Source organism: Scophthalmus maximus, chromosome 19 (assembly GCF_022379125.1).
Source record: "Scophthalmus maximus strain ysfricsl-2021 chromosome 19, ASM2237912v1, whole genome shotgun sequence".
NCBI classification, from domain to species: domain Eukaryota; kingdom Metazoa; phylum Chordata; class Actinopteri; order Pleuronectiformes; family Scophthalmidae; genus Scophthalmus; species Scophthalmus maximus.
The window spans coordinates 4,487,831-4,508,192 of record NC_061533.1 but is presented as its reverse complement, the minus strand read 5'-3'; the positions used below and the strand labels follow the sequence as shown (position 1 = coordinate 4,508,192).

Genomic DNA, 20,362 nt, shown 5'->3' with positions numbered 1-20,362 from the left:
TAAACCAGGAGGGGGAGTCACAAAGCACCACTTCACTAACGACCAAGCAGTATATCATTTAAAAAAACTTTACTAGCGGCAAGATTAAAGTGGTGAACGTCAGTGCATGAATAATTATACTCCAACAATATGATATAGGCTACGTAACCAGTAACGGTAGATAATAATTGCAATGCTGGAGATGGTGAATCTATTGGTCAAAAGCCTTTGTGAACAGATTTCCTTTTTTTTTTAGGTTCCAGGACGAGGTAGGAGGGTGGACGAAGTCAGGCAGGTGTTGGTGGTGGTGGGACAAGGGAATCGAGGGATGTAAAGGTGAGGGGGAAGATTTGGAAATTGGGAATTGGAATTCTGTACAACGTACAGAGTGCTTATACTTTTGGTATTTTTAGTATATTTAGTTGCGTTGATATCTCTACAATGTGTGGTATTGCTGCTTTAGCTGAAATAAAACATCTGAGTACGTCTTCCTTCGAAGAAGTTCTCTTATTGTATCTAAAGCCAAGGAGCCGCGAGAAGGCTGCTAACGCTAAGAAAATTACTTTTTACTTGATTTAAACCACTTTGTGGACAACAGTTTCTGGGACATACAAATATGGATTAAAGCAGTTCACACCTGTTCAGCTGTCACAAACAGTGTTTGAAAGATTACAGTGGGAAAAAAAAAGGATTGTTGTTTCATTGTCATTGTGGAAGTTCTTTTTGATCATACGTACGGACACAGATCAATTTATGTACATGTAGCGGGAACTATACGTCTTATTTTTCTGGGTTATATGTTTCGTTATTGTAAATACTAAAAACATCTATGATCATGATTTTCAGATCATGTGAGTGAGTTTATCATTAGCATCACTATCTGCCCTCAGCGTTTAAACCCAATTCCTCTCTGTACTCACTTATCACCAAAGGCATTTAGTCAGTAAACATCTGCTGCTGTTGGATATTGATCCTCACAAAAATTAATACTTGTCCGCCCCTTGCATTTCACAATTCAATATCTAATAAATCTCCGCTCCTGATGTGGAGGCTGTGATTGTTGGAGCATGTCAAAGACAAATTTCTGTGCGAACGGACAATTGAGTGTTATCTGATATTATCCCTCCAGGCACAATCTGTCCCGAGGAAGCGAGCACTGCAGCTTGTGACGAATGTTGACATTCTGTTCTACCTTTTTCTCCTCAGAGGATGATGAGACAAAACGAAATTATGCAGGTACAGCTTAAGCCCGTGACTCATTTGTACTGGGCTTCCTGATTTGGACGGATGTAAAATTTGGTATGATCAAACAAGTGAGAGTAAATTAAAAAGGAACCGGCGATTGGATTAATCGTTCTGTGACAACAAGATGAATCACAAATGTTCAGGTTGGTACCAGAACTCGACTCTTAAGTTTCACTTTAGTTTTTAAGTTTTTGTGGCTAATTAGCTGAACTTGAAAATTCACAACTTCATCCTGCACTTGGAGCCGAGACACATTATTATCACTATGAGAACTTACAAAAAAAAAAATTATAAGCTCTGCTGCAGTGATAGCTCATCCCCCAGACAATACCAGTGGTAGACTTCTTGAAGAGAAGTTGTGTGGATGTGTGCACGCTGAAAGTGACAATGAAAAAGAAATGAAAAATGAAAAAGAAAATACGTCTGGTTTTTTTTCCTTCATGAAGGATGAAGAATAACTTTGCTTGTTTTTTTCATTTGACTCACAAGAGCAAGAATAACTTTCAAATTACACATCAGTTTGAAGGAGTGGTACAAAAACAAATGTATTGACTTTAATCTCATTGTTAAAAAAGAAAGGAGTATCATATTTGTCTGCCTTTTCCATTAAAAAAAAAATCCATAATGATGAATCCAGCTCCTCTAACAACTGCGATTTCTCTCAGGGCGAGATCTGACGTTGCAAAGCCATCGAGCCTCGCCAATAACTTTTCATCAATCTCCCATACTACTTTAAAGCCCAAGTTTGTAATTTGTGTAATTTTCACACTGAGGACAGTGCAGTTGCTTTGCGAACAGGTTTCACATTGTCGATTCTGTGTGGGAGCGAGACGCAACGTAGCAGCTCGGTCAGAAAGGATTTCAGCTTTTTAATATCGCATAGATGTGACGTCTTTACCAAAAGAACGCATTCATGGCAATCGTGTACCGATTATGATGAACAAGTATTGAGTTTCCGATATTACATGTATCACTTCAAAACCGATTACTGTCAGAAAGTGCAATTCTCTCCATGAAAATACCAAGGCTGAAAATATGGAACGGTTGCGACTCCGCCAGTTTAATTACTTTTCCCCACAGCAGCGTTGTGTCCTTCAACTCGTCTTTCCGTATAAAATCAACGCTGGCAAAAAAAAAGCGCTTCCATAAAAACCCTCAGCAGGAGGAAGTCCACCCCACTGCCCCCGGCACAGCACCTCCGATACAACCTCGGCCTCATCTCACAGCGGAAGCGGCTGTTTGGCATTCCCCACCACAAATGAAACGTATTCCGTGTTTTGCCCCCGTGCCGGCTCCTTTCTGCCCCGTGGTTTTGATTCCGAGAGTGCCTCTGCTACATCTTTATGCAAAGCACACTGATGAAGCAGCCACTTATCATTAAGTGGCTGGCATTGTCATACATCAGGGTTTCGTGTTAGATCGGCTAATATATGCATTATTAATCCAGACGAGGTGCCGCGCCGGGTCTTTATGCATATACCTATTAGCAAGGCAGAAGTATTAATTCCCATCCATGCACACATTACGCCTCATCAGGGGAAAGAAGAACGTTGTCGGTAGTGTGTGTGAAAACTTTTTGGATTCACGACGCCTTGTTTACACTCGCAGCAAAAGGAATATTACGATGTGATGATATGGTGAACAGATCCTCATAAGCTGCTTTGGGACATTTTCCTGAACATTTTCCAGAGATGCTGTACGTGAGAACGCAAATGTCTGCAAATGTTGCTCCAGACACTTTTCCCGCCGGCTCCCTGTAGTGAAAATTCAGTCAAAGTGAGCCCATGTGAGAATACAGCAGGACAATATCCAGAAGATTCACGGTGAGCAAGTGGGCGCCACTCCTCGCCTGAATGTTCTTGAGAATTGTTCTGCCGTTGAGAACTCGTCTGACCCGGACAATCTCTTTTTGCGTTCGTCATACGTCAACGGCAAACTCTGGAATATCGCTGGACCCATTTTCCCATATTACCCATATTCCAGACATTTTCCTGAATTCATGTCCGAAAACATATATATATATTTATATATATAAATTTCTGGTCAAAGTCATCCAGGTTATATTTACAATTCTTTTTATCTGCTTTGGGCATGTCACAGTACCAGAAGTTTAAGCACTAATACCATTTGAAATTTCACTGTTCTTGATTCCAGAATTGACTAACATGGTGACAGACCTGTAGGGTGAAAATAATAATAATTTGAAGAAGTCAGCATTATATTTCGACAGACTGAATGGTAATGACTTTTCTTTTTCACACCTGTCGTTGCAAATGCACTTGCCACCGCGATCCCACATGTTGTTGTTTACTGCGTCTCAATTTTCCATTTTAAATAATCGAATTACCAGCATTGCCACCACATCTGTTGACGAACCTGACTGATTATCAGGCTGTGTCTTGCAAAAGTTATCAAGGAATTTATAATAAAGAAATAGTACCATAGAGAGAAAACCAGCAAAACCCCTCAGTACAGGGATCTCAAAAGAGAATCGTGAAAAAAGTTCAAGAAAATGAAAATATGACAGTTATTTATATAAATATTTAAAATAAAATATAATATAATCTATCCTAGACTCCTTACATGTAAACTTAAATGTTTCAAGCATTTAAAATTTTAATAAAAAATTCAGCCCATTAACATGTTAAAAGTCTAAACAAACATGTGATAGTAAAAACAAGTGTCAGGATGAATCAATAATGAAAAGAATTGATAGCCTAATAGCAGGCCTAAAATGATGGCTGTAAATAACGTAAAAAAGTTTTAAACAGAAAAGAAGCATAAACACTCGCAAATGTCGTGAAAATATAAAACTTTCTTTGATCAAAGTCAGTTACATAAAAGCAAGCAGACATGTAAAGAAAGCATTTGAAAGTATCACAGATTAGTATTTTGGTAAGCCGTCATAAATTCCTTGCAAATATTTTAGCACCACACATCTGCCTCTTACAAGTTGTTGTACTTGATGGCCGGCAATGTGCAGTATACTGAGAGTTTGCTACCTCATATGACAGATTATACACAATTCCTCAAGTCTATTTATAGCCTCTCATTCTGTAAAGTGTTACACAGTCTTCTTCTGATTTGGCCTAAACGGGGTAGTGAAGCTTTACCCACGTCGGTAATCCTCGCCTGAGATTTCCAAGCGCAGCCCCTCGCGTTAGAGCAGCGGATGATATGCGGCGTTAGAGACGGCGAGAAGAAGAGCGAGGGGGAGAAAAGGAGGGAGGAAGGGGCTGTGGAGAGGTGGACCGTTGAGCTTGTTGCTCTGTGCGAGCGGAGAGGGGAGGAAGTGAAGTGTCTGGACGACAGGACAAATCTGAAACTCTCCCCCGGGGGAGAGGTTTGTGTCGGCCACATGCTCACAGAGACCGGCCTTTTGTTATGCTGATTAACTCGGCCTTTTGTCCAGGACTCTGATGGAGTGTGTGAGTGTGTGTGCGAGGGAAGAGGACAAGAGAGCAAGAAAGACTTGCATAGATTACAACATATCGCAGCGTACATGTTGGAAAGACAAATTAATAATCAGGGGATAGAGGAAAAACATGATCTTGTTTCTCTTCTGTTCAGTTGATTTTACTTAACTTCTTACAGCCTGTAAGTAGTGTCAACCGTCAACAATAAAACACACACAAAGAGGCTTAACTTCACAAATCCGCAACGAACAACAACATTCAATATTACAGGAAGTTATTGCACTTTTTCATAACCGTCAGTGCAGATCGAAAAGATATTCAGTTTGATGATATAGACCAGAGGAAATGTGGCAAATCATCACGCCGGAGAAAGTGGAATCACAGAAGCAAATGGCTCAGATGGATGAAAGATTATGATTTACTAGATTGAGTAATCGATCAATGAGTTATTGATGACACGGATGGAAACGGGGAAGGAAGAAAGAGTGAGTCAGGGATAGAGGAGAAAAGAAAGAGAGGAAGTGATGCTGGACACAGTTCGGGATGAGACGTGAGCCTGTGGACGATTCGTACCGAGGGGTGTGAGACGAACACGGAGAGAGGGAGAGCGAGGATGACAGAAGGTGTCCCTCTCGCCGAACGTCCAGCCCCCGACTCCGACGTCAGAGGCTGAGAGACACAAAACAAGCCGCTCTCAGCTGAGCTCCTCACTCGCGCTCACACACACACACTCACTCGTCCACAGACAACGCGCCGCGCTACCTGCTCCGCGCTCGGGACCACTGTGTGCGTAGGCGTGCGGCAAGAAACCCACTTGGTCTCCCGCTCCTCAGGACGGGAACATACTTCGTCTCTTGCTGGTTTGCTGCCTAATTCTGTGCGAGGACGCTGGGGGAGGTGGGCGGGTGGTTGGCGGGTGAAAGGATTCGCCTCGGACCCCCGACCCAGACCCCGTCCCACAGAGCAGCAGATGTCATAGAGGAGGAGAGGCGGAGGGAGAGGGAAACCCAATCTCCCCATTCATACCCCTCCTTCCCTCATCTGTGAGAACAATACCCAGCCTCCAGTGGCAGAGGGTCAGCTTTTGTCCCCCTCCCCACGCTCCCCCTCGAGAGTGAAGAGCAGACAGACGCGCTGACACATTGACCTGCTGAGAGAGAGAGAGAGAGAGAGAGAGAGAGAAGACAAGACAACGGACGCCACCGACTTCATTCAGTACTTGGACAGCTCCGGAGCAACAGCCAGCGGGACTGTGTGTTTTTTTCTTCTTCATCCCATGAGTGAGTAGAGACTCCGTCTGGCGAGGGACGACTGAAGCTCGACTTGGGGCTTCGGGGGTAGACGGAGAAGTACAAAATGCAGCCCCCGTGCTCGCTCCAGCTCGGCCCCTGTGGCGCCGCGCCGGCCCTGGGGTCGCAGGGCGGCGCCGGCAGCCTCTATCAGCTGGAGGAGAAGCAGCTCTTTGAGAAGTTTTGGAGGGGCACTTTCAAGGCGGTCGCCACGCCGAGACCGGAGAGCGTCATCGTGGCCAGCATCACCGCTCGCAGGAGGGTGATCGGGTGAGTTCCCTCGTCTCTCGCACATTTTCACCCTGATTTGAAATATGTTAGATATCCAGCTGCGATAGTGAGGGTTGTCGAGCGTTTGTCTTTGAGCAAGAAACTCAACAGTCACAACACCACAGAAAGGGGTTGTGGAGCGATTGCTGAGAAGTGGCGGCAGGTGCATTATTCTCCATGCAAGTTATACCAAAATCCCTAATGTACATATGCCAAAAAAAACCAAAACTTGCCTAATGACAACAGTGTAATATTCCTTTATTTGTATTTGATGAGCTGAGTGAACTTTTGTTTTTGTGTCTGCGGCCGGTCATCAGGTCCTGCTTTCTGTAAATGTTTCTCCCTCTCCGACTCCAGCGTCCAACCCCCGCTCAAGTACAGAAACTCATTATGGCACGATTGTAGCCTCAGCTTTTTTTGCATGCCCTGTTGCCGGTCGTCTCAATTCGTGGGACGCCTCCCCCGGTCGCCACCTGTCGGGTGGTACTGTATGTAATGCTGAAAAAAATATATCTTCGCTAGCAGGAAATATGTGACCGATCAGTATCTTTACATTTTTATTGAACATTTTTATCGTATATTATATATATACTGTATGAATCAAAGTTATTTTAAAATCTCAATTAAGGTATTTAGTCTTATTCAGTGATGGTGTTTGATTCTGCTCACGTTGGGAGGGGTGGGGCGGCACCACAGCGCCCTCTATTGGCCAGCTGCCCACTGGCTAGAACCAACAAAGTTATGTTTTTTATCATATAGATATGAGTGTTCATGCTATTGGAGCGTTACTGCCCAAAGGTTCTTCAATTCAACTCAAAAATTCAGATTTGGTCTCGGAAGAGCATGCTAACGAAATCTCCAAAAAAGCAGTGGGCGTGCTTTTTTAGATTTGCAGGTCAAACGACATTTAGTTGTCTCGTTGAGAATCTGGATAAATTATTCATATTTTTACCAATAAATAGGAAACCATTGCTTCAACAGCATTCCAGTGACTGTTTTTCAAATGTACATAAAATTGTCTGAGCCCAATTCGACCAAGAAGCGAGGACATTCGTACTGTACACTCGCCCGAATGTTTTTTTGCCGCTGGACAGATATGTGAGATACAGTATCGCCAAAAGCAGCCGGCGTGAAGAGTGCGATGTCTAGTTAATTGTCCCCTTCAAAGGTCACGTGCATGGCAGCGTCTTCATGCCTCTAATGTCAGACTAATGCCCCCTCTTCTCCCTGTGACGTGGCGTTGTGCCAGTGTGATGAAGGAGCAACGCGCCCCGTGACCAAAGGTTAGGACTGTAGCAGCAGAGAACGTGGAGGAAGGGGGAGGGGATGAACATTTGTTGGCCTTTCCGCTCCTCATCCTTCTTCCCTTCGTCGTATCCCGTCTTTGCTCCCGTCCGCACAATCAACAGTCATTTGCTGACTTTTGACAACCTTCTCCTTTTGTGTTCACGCGATGTTCAGGGCCTGCTCCGTCCAACACTGGACATCGGCAAAAAGAGACGCTGCTTCGTCTTTGAGGAAAAATCTTACGGAGCAGATAATTATTGTTCAGACAGGTATAGAAGAGTTACATGCTCCCAGACGTGCACATTTTTTTTGTGCTTGTGCACTACGTTCATATCAAACAACGTCACCCGCTTGGTTGACCTTTGAATGGCTCTGACACCCACTATCAACTCTCTCTCATGTGAAATTAGCTATGTTAATGAGGATTACAATGGTCCATTTCATCCTGCGTCAGCACAGGCGGCAGAAAGACACACTGAACCAGATAATGTGCCTTTAATGGCTTCTATTACGGCGAGGCAATTGGCCCTCGTTATAATGGTTTTTATCAGCTTGTAGGATACGACAAAAATATATATATATTTCAAGAATATGACGAAATACGCATTTGTTTCATTGTGTTCCAATCCAATAACTGCAGCCCCAACGTTCCTCTCAGCCAACCATTCAAAGCAGTTTGGGGAATCTGCAAAAGAAATTGAAAAAGAGCAAATGGGCAATATATATATATATATATATATATATATATATATTTTTTAAATGTAATGTGACTGGCTGCCATGAACTGAGCAGCCTCTATGAAATAGCTGGATACTTCGGAGCAGGGGCCCCCGACTTGTCTGTTCAGCTTTGGCTTCTCTTGGAAGGAAGCTATCCTCAAGTGGCTCCGCCCCTCCACAGGGGGCCCTCGGGGCGACAGTGATGACGACGACGACGATGATGATGAAGGCACAAGGTGGCGGTGGCTGGCGAGAACAAACGTCCCCAGAGAGCAAACATAATGTTGCTAATTCGCCCGGGTCTGTTTGTTGAAAGGCGACGACAGCAGCAGCAGCAGCAGCAGCAGCAGCAGCATCTTCCCCTGTCCTCCAATGTTGCTCTCCTCTCGCTCCTCCTCCTCGTGGAGGAGAGAAATGCACGGGGACTTTTCGGGTGATGCAGATTGTAAATAATGAGTAAAACAAAAACAAACATGAGAAAATGGATCCAGGAAGAAGACTCCGTCATTCCTCGCTCGCCTTCCTTTGCATGCGCTGTTGATTTTGCCAGAGCAGGATGTGACTCGGGAATGCTTAGACCATCAGAATGCATGGCCTTAGGCTCTGTCCTCTGCCTCTGACTCTATCTCTGTTCTCTCTGCAGGAGGAAACATCATTATTCACTGTGGGTAACTGAGGGTTGATGAACAATTGCAGTGAAAGTGAGGAGGGGGGGGCATTATGTCCAACAAGCAGAGAGGAGACAGAGGGAGAGCCACAGGGAGATGTTTCATGTTCAATCAGCACAAGTCTTTATTATCTTCTTCAATTTGTACCGACCTCGCCTTCCCTTTCCTTTCCCTTCTCCTCCACTCTTCTTGTTCCTGAAATTTAAATGCTGGAGGGGCCCCGAGAGCCACAGAGGAGTAATTAGAGTTTGTTGTTCTCGCTCTGTCCTCGCTGTCTCCTCCTCTTCAGGCCAGTCACACAGAGGAAGGGGAGGAGTTCCCTGGCTCTGTGTGCAGCGGGGTGGGGCCTGCACCGCAAAACCATTATAACCCTGCAAGCTGTTGTGTTCATGGGGGGGCTCCTCATGAAAAATGCAGCCCGGCTCACTTTGGGGTGTTTGTATGCGTGCGTGCATGCGTGCGTGCATGCGTGCGTGCGTGCGCGTGCGTGTGTGTGTGTGTGTGTGTTTCTGCCATATTAGTGGGGTCTTGTCCAACTCTGGCAGATGGCAGGCTCAAGAGAGTGCAACACAAGGGAGGAGGGAAAGTGTGTGTGTGTGTGTGTGTGTGTGTGTGTGTAAATTGTGGCAGGAAAAGTGGACAAAATGCTTCTCCAATGGCTGATATTTCTTTGTAAACTAAATATCTTTATTTAAGCAACAACTCGCTGAAACAAAAGTTGATTGCCCTTTTCACTGTTTTTCACATTTCTTAGATCAAATGTTTAAAAAAGAAGAGAAAACAAGACTAGTTAAGACTAGTTAGACTAAGTTAAATCAACATATCTTTGTTTGAAACTATCTGACCAAATTCTAATTGTTTTAAAATTGCTATGATTACAGGCATTCTATTAAAGGCTTGATACAGTTTCTAATATATCTTTTTTTTAAATGTTATTCACCAAGTTCTGTTGATCTGGTCAGTCTGAGTGAAACTGGGTTCAAATGTTTCTGGTTATTTGTTAAAAAAACATTAAGTGTTAAGTATGAATCTGACGCGTCCAGTGAGGAAACTTATCTACCTTTAACTACCTGCACTTACCGACAACTCGTGTCAACTTTTGGATGTATTCACCAGCTGTGGTGCCGCGTTTGTTCCCAGAACATTCTTATAATCTGCTGCTTTGATTGGCGGCTTCTTCTTCTCCGTAGCTACGCTGGCCGAGGCCCATTGGTGTTTCGATGCTTTAGCTTCATCGCCTCCCCCCCACTCGCCTCATCAGGAACCATTTTGAGGATTTGAGGGAATATCCTGTAGGAAGATGGGTTTTGTTCACGTGTTGACAAACTGCCTTGGGTTTAAATTTCTGCTCTGGCCACCTTAGTGTGTAACGCGCACATACAACGGGAGAGCGGGAGAACGAAGGAACACAGGATATACCGACGTCTCGAAAAAAAACATCAAACAGTAGCAGTCAGAGCTCCCACTGGGACAATGCATCTCCCTCTCTCCGTCTTTCTCTCTCTGAAGAGAATGACAAACATCATTTAGTGACGGACGAGGGGTTTGTCAGCTGTTACCGTCTCTCTGCCTGTGCGTCTGCTCTCTTCATCGCACCCCCGACTTCTCTCCCTCTCCTTCGCAGCAGTATCTCTCTCCTTCCTCCTCTCTGTGTCTTTTTCAGTGTGCGTTAACTTGCACTCCGTGTCTGTGTCGTATCACTGAGGTTCGCCGCTCGCAGCTGCTGAGGCGTGCTGACAAGAGCGCACGGGGATGATGATGCCGCCGCCGCCGCCGCCGACTCCCCATGCGGGGAATCAGACACATCACCGAAATGGATTCACATTTGATATTGATTCCCCGCGTGGCCCTTTCCGTTTGAATCAAACTCAGTGACTGTGCTGCTTTTAACACTCGAGGCTTAGCAACCGTCCCGGTGTGTGTGTGTTTTTTTTTGTTTTGTTTTTTTACAGAAGGATGCGTCGTGTTAGTCGCAGGAATTGTAGCTGTAGCAAGGGATGTTAATTAGTGGACTGGATTTATATTTGATATTGATTTCTGCACTGCGAAAAAAATCCTTTAAGTCAAAGCAGATTAAAAGCTGCTACTGATACGATCTCGAAGATTTCATTCTCGGGTCGATGTGGCGACATGTGCGGTTTGATACAACGGGTCACAGAATTCTGGAGGCATTGATGACCACGTACCACGTGGTCATCGCGACCCTCAGCAGCAGGTCCTGGCTTTGACTCCTGATCAGCCGGAGCACACCGTCTCTAAAAAAGCCCCAAAGTATACTCTCATCATTTCAAGGCAATAATTGACCTTTTTCTTTCCATCATTCTGTATGCGGCCTTTGGTCGGATTATACGCCGCACACGGCTTGAGTTCGCCAAACAGCAGGACACGGAGAGAGGAGTCGGTTACCTCGCTGAGACGTTTGTGCGACAGGCCTGTCGCCTGCAGCTCTTCGTCCAACAGCTCCCTGTGGCTGCTCCTAATTGTACCACTACTCCCTGAAATATTGCAAACTGACCCACCGTGAACGTGACGAACGTAAGCTAAGACTGCTGTGTAACTTACAGGGAGTTTTACAGCTTTTTGATCAAGCGTTTTTGATTTTGTCCAATTGGGTTTTTGGACTAGTTAGGTTTCATAGGTAGGAATTGTGGTCCCCAGTTTTCTATATTTGCTAAATCACTGCACTGCAGCACCAACTGCGAGATGAATGATTCAAGAAATTGGTATTATATCCAATTTTCAGTCATACATTAAAAGAAAGTTTTAGAATATGGGTCTTCGGTTCTGCTTCATTATGAATTTCGTGGGAAAATAAAAGCCTGCGTTTGCTGTCGCCCCATGAGTGGAGACTTTTATGAGACCTCTGAAGAGTGAATCTTTCTCTGTCACTTTTTTATTTGAAATCTTGTCAAACGTGAGGGAAAACGTAAAACTATATGACCCGTTGGAATTCAAAAATGTACGTCTTTTAGCGCAGCAGTCATTTTTGAGTAACTCACCTTGTTGTCCACTAAACATCACTCTTAGCTTGGCCTATGGCTTCCCCTATAAGGAAGTTAGCAATTCGGGCGATTCAATCAGTCATTGTGCCCATTAGTGACATTTTTCAGATGATAAACCGAAATACAAAAGCAGGAAAGATTCATAAAGTTAGTGAACGGATGCAGTAATATCCGTTTTAGCTGTATTTCACTAATATTTGTTAACATGAACTATCATTAGCCACCATCCTATAAACTTCTGGCCATAATAGACTAAGTGAGGCATGTAACAGCAAACCGCCCCGAGTGCTTTGAGTTGAGCAGTGTTTTGTTTTGCTGAATAATTAAACTTTTAACTCGTGAGAAGAAAAAATATTCTATGTAAATATCTAAAAACTTAAATAGTCTCACTTCAGTGTCGCAGTAGAAATTAAACTGTCATGTTACCTACTGTACATGACAGCAACCTGCAGAGGCGAAAAAAAGATTTAGTTCAATTTATCGACCGGCCCCCCAAAAAAACTGACATTCAAAAGGCAGCACATTAAAAGGCAGAATTAGAAAAGACATTAACTGGCCTAAAGTGCAAAGTGCCAACAATATATCAAAGCGGGTCGAGGGTTTAAGGTGTAATTTCTCAATTTCACTGACTGAACAATCACTTCACAAGGGGATATTTTCTTGCTTTTAAATCTCACTCTTGACATCTCCAAATGTCACCCTTGCCGACACCGCGAGAAATTAGTTGAGCGGTAATGACACATCTATTGATTTTTGGGAGCCAATGCTGCACTTGAGGGGTTAACTCGTGATAGGTGTCTAATGTAGCCTGAGCATGATGGGTAACGGTGGCCGTGCCTGAAAGTCCCTTTGGATGCTCGGAAGACTCTTTGATATTTGAATCCAGCCAATCTCTCTTTTTCATGAACGTTGTGTTTGTGGTTATGAATCAGATGATAGAACTTCTCCGATTTCTTCTGTGTACACCCACATATACATGCATATATAAACACACACACATTACCGTTACGGTATTCAGCGGTTCTGTGCACCAACACCCCTTGAGGCATCAACTCCTAGCAACACAGAGGAACGCGCCTAAATAGAATTAACTCAGACATATCTGTGTGCAGCCGTTGCAATTTCCACACTGTTGGTCGTTTTATCATTCATGCCAGGCAGGCAGTACGAACACAACATAAAGAACTGGCTGCGACTGAGAAAAACACATAAATAGACATAGAATGGCTGCAGAGACGGTGACAAAGATAGCTCGGGTAAATGTGACAAATTAAAAAAAACAAAAAAACACAGTTGGACGCGATCATAGAAATAAAGACAACATCTAGTTGGTTCAGCGACACGTTATTGAAAAGTTAATTAAGAGACGTCGGCGCGGAAAGAAAACCAGCGCACTAAAGACTCTATCACGTGGAAGGACATTTCATATTTGTGTGCTTTGGAGTCGTCGCAGCACTTTATTTTTCTCCACACATTCCAGGCCCGCCAATATTTATTTATCTCGGTTTTGGCAGCAAGCATACTGTCGCATAACCTGAACCTTAACCCTTGTATATTAACCATGATAATAACAAACCTTCTATGAGTGAGCACCTCATTTTTTCCTCCATATTTGGAACAAACATCGAAAAATACATGTGCACATAACTGCCGGCATCCGCAGGTGTTTCTACCTATACTCTCATAACGTTTGGACATACTGTATAAAGGTATGCACATACAGTTCATATGGTGACTGACACACGTATAACGCCATGGGGGGGATCGACATGATAATTCCTCCAGAGCCAAAGAGCAGCAGCAGCATTTTCGAAGATGAAAGCGGAGAGCTGAGAGTTAACCCCTTCCACGAAAAGCTGCTGTGAAATCCCCCCCTCGGGGGATCGGTTTCCAGCCTGTGGTCCACCTCACCGCCTTCCTCCTCCTCCTGCTGCATCTGCATCTCTCATATCTTGAGTGGCACATTTTTCATGTGCAACATTTTATGTTGTCAGGAAATTGTGGTTAATAAAATAAAAAAAAAACCTCAAGGGGATTCTGAAGGTCAAGTGTGATTGACTGACTATTTTCTAAGCCTTAGGATAGACACGAACTGCTGCCCCTGCTATATTTTTATGGCGAAAGGAATTTGTGATATTTTATTTCGGCAGAACTTCATTTAGCTTTTTTCTTTACTTAAGCGTTAGTTTTACAAATGTCATCCTGGTTAGAATAAGACATTGAGCATGGTTATTCATATGCATGATGTATGATTTTAATATAACCATGGAGTCTGATCATTTAATCTCTCATTTCTTTACTGAGGTGTTGTATTTTCAGTTAAGGACGTAATTAACAATTATTATTAATTATTCAGTATATATTTACCCACACTGTTGTTAGGTTTAGGTTATTTTTTACTCAGTGGGAGAGCAGGAGTGCACACCAATTAAATATTTGCCTCTGCATCGCTCTGCAATATGAAATAAAATGTAAAATAGACCATGAAAAATAGCCCCCTCTGCATTACTGCTCATTTTAAATGGTTCCTAACGATTAATGTCCCTATCGATTGAAAGGAAATTTAAATTTAAAAAAAGGGAGATAAGGACGTGGGGCTAGGAGCAGGGAGAACGAGGCTTCAGCTGATAACGCTACATTGGAGATTTTTTTTTTGTCGTAATGAAAATATTTTCTGTTCATTATGAAGCTGCGGTGAGACCACCAACAGTTCTGTTTTGATATCCTCCTCTTCCGTGCTTATTCAAAATCCATCTGCACCTGCTGTTGAAACTGTTGTGAACACCCCATTGTGGGCTTGCGTCAATGCAACAATGCGATTGGCTCGCTATTGGTTTCCCTGTTCGGCAGGCGATTGGCTGTTTTGGGGGAAGGAAGGTGAGACCTGGCTTTATATAACCGCCATCTTTGGCATTATGGACTATTCTACTCTGGATCTTAAAGTGGTCTATAGAAACTGACTTCTTTTTGCAACCAGCTGAGTCGCCCCCTGCTGGTCATTCCAGAGAATACAGGCTTGAGGGACTTTTCAGTCCCAGGGCCCAGTTCATGTCCATTTTGTCTGTTGCTGGGCTACAACATCTGGGTATTAGCACGGGGCGAGGGGGAGTGGCCTTCTGCCAGGGCTGCAGCGCCACCTAGTGGTGGGTGGCTGTGTAACATCTCAGATGCAACAGTTAACCAACATTGAACATTAATAAAATAATTTGAGTTATACATGGCAAAGGCAGCAGCCTTTTAATAATGTAATCTACTGTATAGGTATAGGTAAGTTAAGGTACAGTTTCCAAATAAAATGTACCAACGTATTAAAAGTATGTTAGTATTCACTGTGAAGAACATAGTGTTGTGTAAAACATTTGAAATTAAAACAACCAAGTTTTCCAGCTAAAACATCTAAACAGACGTTGATTTACTGTATAAAGATTGCTTTGGTGACAGCATGTGATTCAGATTTTTACTCATGACCAAACATTGCTGTCACTCATCTAAACATTTAAATATCCATCATGTTTTTTAAGCTCGTCATGCATCTTTCATGAGACTTTTTACACTGAAAGTGAATGTTGCGTGTTACTGTAGTGGAATCAAAAGCGTAACACACACTCGGTATCAAAGAACCAGTATGTCTTAGTTGAACTAAAGTAGTTCAGTAGGTCTACTCTCCCACTCTGAGCATTGACAAAGACACCAAGACAACAGAAAACATATTTCATCAAAACATGTAAATGTTCAATCAGCATTGGTAAAACATGGGGGCGAGAATGTAATCTGTCATTGAATAAAGGAGAGATTTTCTGCTCCCATGGCAGAGCTGGGGAAAATGACTTTGAGCCCTAGTTTTTATGCCTGAATTAACTTAACTCCATTGTCACAACAGAAAAAACTCAAAACCATAAGCCTTGTTTTGAAAGTTTTCAGTCTTTTTTATTGTAATCTGTCCTATTCATTTGTTCTTTTGCACAGAAGTAGACTGAACTCGAGCAGTATTTGTCTATTTTGCACCTGGTTGCACCTACTTCATGTTAAAATCGAGCACACTGACATTTAAAAAGACTCGTGGCATTTAAGTCCATTAACATAGTCAATTGTGTTGTTTTTTTCACACAAGGTGTGTGCGTGTGTTTTGGCCAAATTCACACTCTGCCAGAATAAATATAACAGATGGAAACACCGTGGTTGGGATCAGTATCAACGCTCAAAACAACTGTAAAGACTTATTTCTCCTATAAAAAAGAATAAATATATTTTTTCCTGTGCTTCGTTGACACAGACATTTCTTTGCAGAAGCTGTCAAGACCCACTAGCTAAATTCTTTCGTACACAATTGTGGGTTTCTGATCTTTGGCCCTATCATGCTCCGGCCGCTCGACATTACTTGGGTTTGTGAGTAACGCCTACAGACAGATGTTGCCTCAAATACTAAAATTAAATCTTGTTTCTCGTGGCTGCTGCAAAGTTGAACCTTGTTCAAAGAAGAAGATATTGCGTACTTTCTGAAGACTGATGAAGCCGCACACAACAAGGTTAAAGCTGACGCAACTGACAGGGGTGTGTCCGGCAAACGGCTTTATGTAATTGGATTCTGTTATATTTCGTGAAATGAACAGGGTGAAAGAGAGACAGAGAAGAAAAGGAGAAATGGTTATTATTTTCAATAAGCAGGCAGGATGGAAATCAATATAATAGCAGTGCACCATGACTGTAATATTTGTCTAAAAAACAGGAGAGAGAGAGAGAGAGAGAGTGAATGAACAAAGGAAGGAAGGAACTAGGACACGAAGAAGGGGGGAGGATGTGACTGACATTTTGAGATTGTCCATTTCAGGACAGTGGAGCAGCCAAGGTTATTACATTTTTACTGAATATCATATCCCAGCCCGTGAATAGAAAACCTTTACCAAAGGGAATTGAATCATACGTAGGCACATAATGTACAGCATTGAATAAACTCATAATAGAGGGTGAGAGAGAAGGTGAAACTCCCTTTGTCCTCTGACGACTATGTCGGAACGGTCGGTGGTAAATCTTTCAGACGGTGAGAAGTGACCTATTCCTTTTAGCGATTCATTACTGGGGAGTGTGGTGGCTGCGAGGGGGACGGCTCGCTCATTACGGCCTTTTAGATCCTCACAAACCAGCTGGGTGTTCCCGCACATGAAAAGGATATGAGCCGACGCTCGACTTGAACTGCTAATCGTCTGGCCTGCAGCGAAGCGGCAGACACAAAAACACATGTGAATTGTAAGCAAGTGGTTTTTTTTTTTTTGTTTTATGTGAATAGACTCCAAATTAAAGAGTATGACTTCTATTTGCAGCAAAAAACAAACCTTTAGACAACAATACAAATGTGTTAATTGCCAAAAGGTTGCACTAGCGGATTAACCTTGCGGCCATTGCTGACAAGCCAGTAACTCGCTTTATAATGCTAACATGCTTTGCAGCCGGGAGCATGGTCGTGAAAGTCAGCCTCAAATAATAAAAGTCAGCGACTGTTGGCAAGCTAACCGTCTTTGCCGATAAGACGGCGCTGTTTAGCTTTATGTACCATCAACGCCAAAGTATATGCTTCTTCTGTGGAACATGTTTAAACCACGACAGAGCAGGATCATATTGGCAAAGATGGTGCGACACGGCTAGTAATCGTACGCCTGTCTGGATTCTCCAACTCCGTTCCTTCGAAGGTCGAAGTCAAGGCGGCTTGATGTTTTTAAATAGCTCACATAATTCACTCAAGTTGAACTCCACACATGCGATTTGTAGATATTGCTTTTTCGCATACGAGTGAATCTACTGAACGCAGCTTTTCCATTAAATTGAATCGACGTTTTGCTGTTTAAATGTTAACGGCAATCAAAGGCTGTGTGATTGTGACATCCTCTTGGGTCTTGTCTCTTTAAACCATGACCACAAACTTCGCAAATCTTAACCAAATAGATTTAGATGCTTTAATATTCTTAACCATTTTTATTAGAGGATGTTTTGGTCAAAACATTTTAAAGCTACTGATTGTTATAACTCCTACCTGTTTACTTCTTGTTGCTTTCTCCAGCTAAAATATGAAAAAAATTGAGATTAAACGTTATCTTACTAATTATCTTATTAATTGAATACATATAAATTATTTTTCATTTTCCGAATAGAACATAAAACACAAAATAACCATATACTCTGTGTGACAACTCCAGCCTTGCAACCGCCTCAGCGTAAATGATACAACGCGACGGGTTTTGAATATGTATTGGCTGGAAGAAAGTCATAATCGTAACACGATCAGTGGTGCTTTGGGGGGGATAGACACATAGTTATTGCCACATCCAAGTGGAAAGTGCCATGAGGTGGTACAATCACTCATAATGACAGTAGGCTGAGAGCCTTCTCAGTCTCAAATCGCACCAGGGCAAAGGCCTCATTAAATATGCATACATACCCTAAAGTTGGCATATTGGAATATCTGAAAAGTCCCAACATAATAGGCTGAAGTCTTTTCCCCCTGGCACCGAAAATTAACTCTGCAGTCAAAAAGAAAACCTCCCAGGAGCATCGTATTTATTTTATGTCCCCACAAACACACACTAGCACAGATTTAGACAAGACAGTAAAATTCAGCCTCAGTTTTGCCTATCGGTGACTGACTGTCCGCCTTGTGCGTATCTGCCTTTTTTTCTTTTTTCTTTTTCTGCCAAGTATGCTACTTATTTGAAACTGGACCCCTGAAGCGGTCACAGCATTCATTATTAAAATGCAAACTTATCAAAGTCAACTCCTCATCACTCAAATTAAATCATTTCAAGGCTGACTGGCTGCCACGTCTCGGCCTCCTCCTCCATTTTTCATCCTCGCTCCTTGCCCATCCTCATTTCAGGAGGACGATCTGCCATTCATGTGAAATTTGCCGCCATTTGCATAACTTATGCAGAGTTGAGGGCTCAAACTGTGGCCGTGTTGATGTCACAAAATGCAATCGGAGATGGGAGCGGAGAGGAATTAATTGGCCCGTGGCATTACTACCTTCCTCCTGCCTCGCTCTCACCTCTGCTGCAGCTTAGTGACACGAAATGTCACACAATGACAAGCGATTTCCAGAAGTATGACACCTTCAAGGTTCACTCCGGGGGAAAGACGACCTTACTTTGTGTGTCGGTCTCTCAAAACTTTCTGGCAAAGTTGCATCAGAGAAAGGTGGCTTTGTTCTAAGTCTGGAATGTTTTTGGTTGCTTTTCAATCAATGAATTGGAACATTTCAAGCAGCCACAAAAAATGTCTGCATTAACAATTTATGCTACTAAACCTCTTGCGAGTTCAGTTCAAGTAATCCTAGCATTTAGTGTTATTGTGTCAATATTCCTGTTTTCAATATTAAGTTATATATAATGAAGCAGTTCTGGTGCTTCACCGTTCTTATGTGAGCATAAAAGTGCACCCGCCGGCTCGAGGATTCATTTCTGATGCCTGCTCTTTTCTAAAGCAATAATATAATTTTTACTGCCTTTTAGCAGTAAAATGACTGCATTGTATCTGAGGGGTTGACGGGGTTGTTTGTTCAATACTCGTGTCTTCCAATTTTAGGACACTCCTAGCACGTAACAGCCATTCATTAGTGCAGTTATAGCCGCTCGAGGGAAGGTTTAAATGCAACAAGGACGCGCGCGATGTCATAGACAGTGAAGCACCCTTCACAGTTTAACACTGCCACAGAGGGAAGGTGTGTGAATCATCCTGGTTAAGTCTGTTTTCTTTCACTTCAGCCAAATCTGTAACAGCAAATATCTCTTTGTGTTTTGTTTTTTTTGCAATTTAAAGCCAGATTAGTTTAGATGAATGCAAGAAATATTGGCCTGTAATACATAAATAAAAACGTGAGTTTTAGTTTCAGCCACACATATAATAACGTTTTGTGGCCAAATCTGCATCAGCATTTCATAAATCTGCACAAATCTTTTGCGTTGGAGTTCAGCTTTGGTGAACTTCCCCGCTGACCATGAACTTGTGCAGTCAACCATCGACAAGCGGTCCGGACAGGGCTGACCGAGAGTGCTGGACAAAGTTGACCTAGAGATAACTATCGTAGCTTATTAGCAGCCTTTGTCTCTGGCACAGGGCTAAGCGATTCGTCAAAAAAAGCGTGGGTTTTGTTTCTGTGACAGTAAAACAAACGCACACCTGCAACGTTCATTGTCTGGTTCAGATCTGCTCCCACAATTTAGCATTTTGTGTTTGTCAGTATTTTGGTAGTTTGTGTCTGACGAGAAGATAAAATGATTCCTGTCTTTTATGTCTAAATAATGTGATGCGATCTGTGGTGAAGCTTAGCAAACTAACCCAGTTTGCCTGAACGAAATCATGGTCAAGCAACAAGCGGATACTGATCAGAGGAAGATGCTCCCATGTGAAGGGTAACGTCAAGGTCAAAGGGGGACAGTGTAGCCGGGAGGTGGAGAGAGCGAGAGAGATGTGCAGAGGCTACAGTCAAAGCCACGTCTTCCC

At 43.0% G+C, this 20,362-nt stretch overlaps 1 protein-coding gene across 1 annotated transcript in view; it reads left to right on the top strand.

Annotated features, from left to right (window-relative positions):
* Positions 1-5,220: 5,220 nt before the first annotated feature.
* srrm4 (serine/arginine repetitive matrix 4) overlaps positions 5,221-20,362 on the top strand; it is a 52,013-nt gene continuing 36,871 nt past the window's right edge. Inside the window, exon 1 of the mRNA XM_035640923.2 lies at positions 5,221-6,199. Coding sequence (XP_035496816.2) covers positions 5,997-6,199 — 203 coding nt within the window. The 5' untranslated portion in view covers positions 5,221-5,996. The remainder of the gene's footprint in view (positions 6,200-20,362) is intronic.